We start from the raw sequence: 8106 nt of genomic DNA, 5'->3' as shown, positions 1-8106 counted from the left end.
CGTTACCTTACAAATTTTAGTTATAGATGTCAGCATGTCCTAACCCGAAATTGAGCAAATATTTTATTGGCTTGCCCGGAATTTTCAAATTTTTTAAACTTGTAACTAAATAAATTTATCCCTTTATATCAAAGAAATTATTACGAGCTGGATGATGCAAAAGAGTATACGCTCATATTTTTTGCCCCAGTCCGAGAGCCTTTACAACTTTTTCAGTCGGTTTTTACGTTTCAAGATCATTTTTAAAATTAATTTTATTACATATTTCCGTGTAGACGGGAAAACGAAGGACAGAAGAAGATCCAAATAGCCGATAAATTTTTACGGACCCTTAACTAGTCACACCACAACAAAATATTTATTTTTTTGCTAAAATTTTATTTTTGACATTCAATGTAAATTTTGAAATTCTATTTCTTTAATTACCCGAGGAGGCAGTGCTGGTCAAAAATTTTACCGGTTCAGGAACTTTACATATTTTTAATGCTCATCGATGCATAAATCTATGCTCTCAGTAAATATTATTATTTTTAGTAAATTTTTGGATTTTAGCGCTTAAAAATGTAGACTAGATAGATAATTATGGTTTCTGAGGCTGGCTCTTATTCAATATGTAAAACATAATTCCACTTAAAAAATTAATTAATATATCTCTAATGATATTTCGTATAGATTATTAGTGTAGTCAAAAAATCACTGTGCTTTAAAACTCTACTTTCGCATTTCTCGGATAACTTTAACATGTTGAAGATAATTAAATCAATATTTATTTTTTATCAATAAGCAATTGTTCATGATCTCAATTTTTAATAATTTACTTACATATTTATTTAACCTAACATCTTCCAGATCACCTTAAAGTGTTAGATGTATTTGTTAATTTATTTTTTGTATGTAATTAAATAAGATTTCTAGTGTCAAAAGAACGAGTGTTTTTTTTCTACATACCTCTAATCTAAAAAATTAATATTAACATTTTCTGAATCCTTTTAAAGAGTCAAACATGATTTTGCATTAATTTGTTAAAAATTTAGGATGCAAGGAGTTTTTTATGGTGATGCTCATATTAATTAGTCAGCAAAAATAAGGGTTTTTCTTTAAATATTTTACTAGTTATTTTAAATTAAAAATAACATTTTCTATATCATCAAGTTAAGCTGAACACGCTTCTCTATTAAATTTGCGCATCTACAAGAGGGGATGAGTAGTTTAGTCAAAAAAAAATTGATATTTAATTTTTTTTTTAAATATTAACATTTTCTAAATTCCCTCGAAAAGCTAAACATGATTTTATATTTATTTTTTTAAATTACAGGGTATGAGTGGTTTTGTCAAATAAAAAAATCCGATATTTAAAATATTTTTTTAAAAAAGTTAATATAAACATTTTTTCTGGAGCCTTTTAAAAAGCTAAACAAGATTCTTGCATTCATATTTTTAAAATAGCTCATAATTATTTAGGATTCGGTGCTTTTTTTAATATTTTAATCATTTATTTTTAAATTATGAATAACACTTTTTATAGCATCTCAATAAACTAAACATGATTGTATATTTATTTTTTTATATAATTAAAATATTTTATTTTAATATTTATATTAATTTTGAAAATATAAGCTATTCTGACTATATGTATTTTTATTTGTGAATAATATAATAGAATAAATTGTTTAAATTTTTTTAAATCAGAACCTTTTTAATAGGAAATTGCGTAGTTTAGTCAAAAAAAGTGTTTTTAAAATCCTACCATGTTATCAAATTTTTTAAAATTAATATTCACATTTCTGAATCTTTTTAAAGTGCAAAATGATTCTACATTCATTTTTTTATGTGCATTATTAAGGATGATTTTAGTTTACCAATTTTTTAAAAAAAATTTCTAAATCATTTTTTATAGCATAATTTTTAACAAAAAAATGTTTTAACTTAATTTGTAAATTATATTTTGAATAAAGGACTTGATAAAGTAAACATGATTTTATAATTTTTTTTTTTAAATTGAATTTTTTATTAAAATTCATATACAAATATGATAAAATATTATTATTTAAAAATTAACTTTATAATATAGAGAATATAATAAAACTAGTTGATAGCCCGTCAAGAATGACGGGAATTAATGTTCTTAAATATTGGATATTAAACTTGTACCTTATATTATATTAAAATTTAGTAGAAAAAGAGGTAAATTTGTAAATGATACCTCATAAAATATTCTTAATTTCTGATTTAAATATTGGGAAAAATATTATTACCCGCCTTTAGCGAAGGGCATAATAATAACTAATAACACCAGAGCTCCCGTTAGTCAGCATTTCGCGGCCACCGCGGAAGGTGGGAGATGGGTTTTAGGGGAGCAAAGAATGAATAAAAGAAGGTAGAAATATAGGAAAAAGAGACAAAATGTGAAAAAAAAATTTATAATTATTTACAACCATTACTATAAGCGCGGAATTAACGCCGGTATCGGTTCTAAATCGCTAAACTATAAATAGCCAAAAAAAGGGATGTTCCCAATTTTGTTACCAGTAAAAATCCCAAAAATGGCTATTAATGTTTTATTTAAAAAATGAAGATCCAAACCGTAGCAAAAAACATAAATAAATTACTTAAGTATAGGAAAATTAAGTATTTGAACTAAATTTGTAGTGTCTGTTTAATAATATAATTTGTAAGATATATATTTGTATTAAGTATTTAATATAACGATTTTTTATTGCCATTTAAAATACTTATTAAATTTGTAAAAGGTTTTCTTAATAATATAATTTGTAATTAATTACAAATTATAATTTCATAGAGCTTAATAATCCAATGAAAAAAATAAAATTGATTAAATTTAGTTAATTTTAAAAAATCAAATATAAATAAAGATTTTTATAACAAAATATAAAGCTTAAAGGGGCTGAACGGTAAGAACGTTTGCCTTACGGAAAGAACGTTTGCCTTTTTCGAATCCCCGAGTAAGAAAAAAAAATTTAACAATACCGAGATAATAAAAGCCCTCGATTTATTTAACATTAAGAAGATAGGAAAGTTGATAGAAAAAATAAAAATTAACGTTATGAAGATATGAAAGTTGATACCAAAAAAAATTAACGTTATAAAGATAGGAAAACGTTCATTTCTTGAATACGGCTATTATATATAGAGATATGTCATATATCAGTTTAAGTTAAAAAAAGAAGATTGATATAAATGTATATTTTTATAGAAAGAAAAAAACATTTAAAAAAAAAGTACCAAATGACGAGGTCGGGCCATGATGTTTTAAATATTTGATAATTAGATCTAATTATAGATATGGCGATTTTCTGGATTGAGTTTGTTTAATAGATCTAGGGCCGCTTGATGTAGCTGCTATAGGAACAAAGTGGTTATCACACATTAGGCATGAGTATTTTATATTTTTTAGAGATTCGGCTTAAGTGGATCATGTGAATTATTAGATGGGGCTATGGGATCAATGCAGGTAAAATCCCACATTAAAGGCTTTCCTATGAAAAAAGGTACGACGGTCTTGACGTCATTTAAAAAAAGAAGCTATTATTGCATTTATTTTATCATGTCGGCTGATTTTTGATATAAATTTGCAGTGGAGAGCGATACGTGTCTGCCGATTGATTGCATTTAATGCAAATATAATTGTTTAAGAAAGGTACACCTTATGCGCTATCTATTAGCTGGTAATTTAAAATACTGGGATATGAATCTAACCATTCATGACCAGAGTTGTTGAAATTAAGAGATTAGGAGGGATTTATGTTGGTGATCATCGCTCAAGTTGAGGTAAGCTAAGCTTTCTTTCTTTTATTAAATTTGATTTATATTGGCCATGAGTAAACCTGTGTCGCTTTATTTTGGCTAAGGCTGAGCTTATTTTGATTGGCTAAGGTTAAGCTTAAGCTGATTTTGATTGGCTAACGCTCTGATTTACTGTAAATTTAATAATAATTTAATTTTTACTGATAACAATTGTCATATTCATCATTTTAAAACTTTTACAATATGTTTAAATGAAAAATTAGGTTAGAATGAATATTTTAAATTTGTTTTAGTAGAAATATAATAAATTTTCATATTCGTCAATATAAAACTTTTCCAATGATTTTTAATAAAAATGGTAATAATGAATATTTTAAATCTGTTTTAGTGGATTCAAGAATATTAAGAAAGGTGACAATTGTCACATTCACCATTTTAAAACTTTTCCAATGTTTTTTTTAATGAAAATAGTTATAAATGAATATATTATATTTGTTTTAGTTTAAATTCAATAATTATGTAATTATTAGAGGTGACATTTGGCTAAAATAAATTGACTATTACCTAAACTTACCCAAAATAAATTGGCTTAGGCTTAGTCTTAGCCAAAAAAAATAGGCTCAGGCTTAACCAAGAAAAATTGGCCCAGACCTAGCCTTAGACAAAAAAATCAGCTATTATTCAATTATAATCATCACAAATAAATAAATATATTTTGTTTTCTTATTCCCCCAAAAGTTAATCATCTCATTTAAAATATAGGAATTGTTTATTTGAATGTAACTCATTAAATATTTTTAAATCCCTCTCAATTACAATGATCTAATTTTTTTTAATAATCCATAATGAAAAACAATTATTTAAATTATTACTTATTGTGATATATTAATAATGTAAAAAAAAAATTGGGGAGAAGAGCTAGTTTTAAAAATGTTTTATTTTAAAAATGAATTTGTATCATAAAAATTTAAAACATTTTATTTATTTTAATATACAAAATAATATGTAAATTTAAAGAAATTATATATATTTTTTGTTTATAATATAAATGGAATGAATAAAAGCATCATATAATTTGATTTTAAATATAAAATCATGTTCAACAAATTGATCTTGAATTTCAATTATTCCAATCCTGTTTATACAAAATAAATTATTTAGCAGATCAATAAATAAAATTTGTAAGCCCTATAAATAAATCAAAATGGCATTTCAATCTATTCATAAATTTAAAATACTCACAAATTAACCTTAAGTAAACAAAAAAAATAAATCCTTCAGAAAAATTAACCTAGACTAAATTAGAGCTGTGTAAGTTAGCCTGGAGCTAAGTCTAAAAAATTTTTAACATTTTGGGTTGGGCCCAGGCCTAAAATTTTTTTAATGGAAAATAATTTTTTTAAAAAATAATGTTTTGTCTGGTTTGTCAAAACAAAGTACTAATTAGAGTTTATCTCTGATAAGGACAAAGAATTATTTTTAATAATATATTTCAAACTCGGCAAGGTTTAGGCTTAAAAAAATTAATAATTTGGGCTTGGGAAACTAGCAGGACTCTAGCTTATGTTTTATGAACAATTAACACTAGTTATAACTTTTAAATTAGATTCATGCTTAAGATTTTCTCCCTTAGACATTCTTTCATTCTCCAATCTTTCCATCTCTTGGACCTTTTTTTGCTTTTCTTTCAATGAGAGTGGATCTTTTATACCCCTTGATTCCATTTGTTCTAATCTTTTTTGAGTAGCACTTAGTACTTGTTCCCTAACTACTGCCTAATGAATTATATATTTAATAGGCTTAAAAATAAAATATGATATAAACATTAAGTCATATGTTAATATTAATATTTCACTTAAATAAAATTAAGTCAATACAAATTTTATACAGACTATGCTTATTAGTTGTTATAAAATACAATATAATGATTCAAGATTAAAATTTAAACTAAAATATACCTGATTTGGATTAGGTGGGTGATTTCTATTTTGCTTTATATTTAAAATAATAAGATTTAGTATTTTTTTAAAAAAAAATTCACTTCAGTAACTGTATCATAGGTTTGGCTTTCACCACAACAAGAAAATATGACCCCCATTCATATTATTTATATGTTATATCAATATAATTAAAAGTGATAAACATTTATTTTAATTTTGACTGACAACATGTTAAATTTCCTACCATAATAATTTTTTGATGTCATCGTTGCTTGATATTAATTAACTAATAGTGATCTAGGATAAGGACTATAATTGTATGTGGAAGTTTAATATATTTTGTGGTTTTAATATGATAATATTTTAAATTGATTTTTGTGTTCAATTATGAAATAACTTAATTAGTTTTCAATTATTTATATTTTTTGTTTTATTAAATAACATTTATTGGGATTAATGTAATGTCGATGTAGATAAACATTGAGGCTGTGAAGGTTAGTGAGATACTTGTATTTTAGAGAATGTGGAAAGATTTTATTTGAATATCAGAAATAATAAAAAAAAAAAATTTAAAAGGAAATCGAAAAAACTTGTAAAAAGTTATTATTATAATTATCTTAAATTAATTACATTTTATTGATTGCGTATTATAATTATCGTAAATTAATTACATTTTATTGATTTTATTTTAGAAAAAATTATAATATTGAAATTATTATTATTATTATTGTTTTTTTTTAAAAAAAGAAAAAGTTGTTGGAAAAAGAAAATTTTTGTTTTAAGTTCATTATATTTTTTGATTAAATTTTTGAAAAATAAAATTAATAAAGGATAAAAAAAAAGGAGTTGTAAAAAAAAGAGATAAAGAGTTGTAGAAAATCAAAAAGAAAAAAGAGGAGTTGAAGTAAGTTTTTTTTTTTAAATAAGAAAATTATTATCAAAAATTTAAGTGTGGAAATTAATTAAATTTTAAGGAGTTGAAACAAAATATTTGAAATAAGAAAATTGCGTTGAATGAGTTGATCGTTTTTTTTTATTAAAAAGTGTTAATAAGGGAGAGAAATACCACAGTTATAATCCAATTCATCATTTCTATCAAAATAGATGTATTTATATTAGCAACCTACCTAAAATAAAATGAACAATATTGTTGCTAAACGGCTCATTCCTAATTGTCAAAAAATGTTGCTATGCCTTGAGCTGAAGAGGTATTTTTTCAAGATTGAGCTAATCTTTAAGTTTATCTAAAGCTCAGATTATGTTTTCTCTTAAAAATTCGGTTTAGTCATTTTATATTCGATTCAAAACTTACTAAAAGTGGAAAATTTATTATTATTTAATCATAGAGAACCTCATTCTATGCCTTAAATATGCAGAAGCTTAGGCGATTAACAAAAATTTTTATGGGGTTTAAAAATTTTTCAAAGACAATTTGATGTTTAAAATATTAATGGGTCAATAATTATATTTTTTAGAATATTTCAATGGGTCGTAATTTTTTACTAAATATTATTCTATATAATCACTCCAGTGGCGTCACTAGAATGGGGGAACAGGGGCTCTAACCCCCAAAAAATTTGGAGACCTCCGAAAATTTAAAAATTAATTTTTATGCCATAAAATGGTACTTTTGAATAGCTAAAAAAAGATTATTTTAAAAATAATTTAAAAACAATTTTTGAGCCCCTGAAATGTAAAGGCTAGTAATGCCCCTGAATCACTTTGCATTTAGTCTCAGGATGCATAACTCTGTCCTAACTCCTAAGGACACTACATAGTAGGAGAGAACCACTTAGTGTGTTTTGATTTTTTATAAAATAAATAAATCCAGTCACATGGATTGAATATAATAATAGCTCCTCATCTAAATATAGACTTTGAAAAAATTACCTTTACTGTCATGTATGATGAAAGTAAATAGATAAAAACTCTTTCTAAATTTGCCTATTAAAAATTATTCTTGTGTAAATTTATGATATTCATTATATAATAAACCACAAAAGAGTTTATTCTTAATTGTCTGTGGGTTCAGCGTAGTCTATTTCTATAAAGGATAGATTATTGTGATGAAATATTAAAAGGTAATGGGGACCCAAACGGTTATATAAAAAGGTTTTAGATTACATAAAGGTTTTAGCTCTATAAAAAAAATCGATTCTTATTACAAAATAAATTAAGTTGGGAAAAGTATATATCGAAATTTTCCTTAGATAAAGTTAAGTCAATTTTAAAAAAAATTGTTTTAATGGCAATTAAAATATATAAACTAAAACGGTTTTTAATCTGACCTTAAAATCACAAATATTTCCTTTTACAAATTTTTTATAAAGTTTCCATCACAATTCAAAAAATTACAAAGATGTGTTCCCAATTAAACGCTCCTCTCTTCAACTAATGGGGG

The 8106-nt window shown here is 24.3% G+C and overlaps 1 protein-coding gene across 1 annotated transcript; it reads right to left on the bottom strand.

Moving 5' to 3' along the window:
* Window positions 1-4753: 4753 nt before the first annotated feature.
* LOC135926546 (small VCP/p97-interacting protein-like) lies at window positions 4754-5934 on the bottom strand. Its single transcript, XM_065462460.1, has 4 exons — window positions 5807-5934; window positions 5724-5756; window positions 5361-5540; window positions 4754-4900 (listed from the first exon to the last, which is right to left on the bottom strand). Exons 1-4 carry the CDS (start codon window positions 5861-5863, stop codon window positions 4886-4888), a joined length of 285 nt encoding a protein of 94 aa, XP_065318532.1. The 5' UTR covers window positions 5864-5934; the 3' UTR covers window positions 4754-4885.
* Between the last annotated feature and the right edge of the window lie 2172 nt (window positions 5935-8106).

This window comes from Gordionus sp. m RMFG-2023, chromosome 3 (genome assembly GCF_954871325.1).
Source record: "Gordionus sp. m RMFG-2023 chromosome 3, tfGorSpeb1-WG-v2, whole genome shotgun sequence".
In the NCBI taxonomy this organism is placed as follows: domain Eukaryota; kingdom Metazoa; phylum Nematomorpha; class Gordioida; order Chordodea; family Parachordodidae; genus Gordionus; species Gordionus sp. m RMFG-2023.
This window is presented reverse-complemented; position numbering and strand designations above follow the sequence as displayed.

What these genes read in the sequence shown, in the direction of transcription:
- LOC135926546 (XM_065462460.1), bottom strand. Translation starts at nt 5,863, where the DNA reads ATGGGGGTCATATTTTCTTGTTGTGGTGAAAGCCAAACCTATGATACA. An exon ending in CCTATGATACAGTTACTGAA is followed by an intron (nt 5,757 to 5,806) that starts GTGAATTTTTTT and finishes TTAAATATAAAG; the next exon opens with CAAAATAGAAATCACCCACC. An exon ending in ACCCACCTAATCCAAATCAG is followed by an intron (nt 5,541 to 5,723) that starts GTATATTTTAGT and finishes ATAATTCATTAG; the next exon opens with GCAGTAGTTAGGGAACAAGT.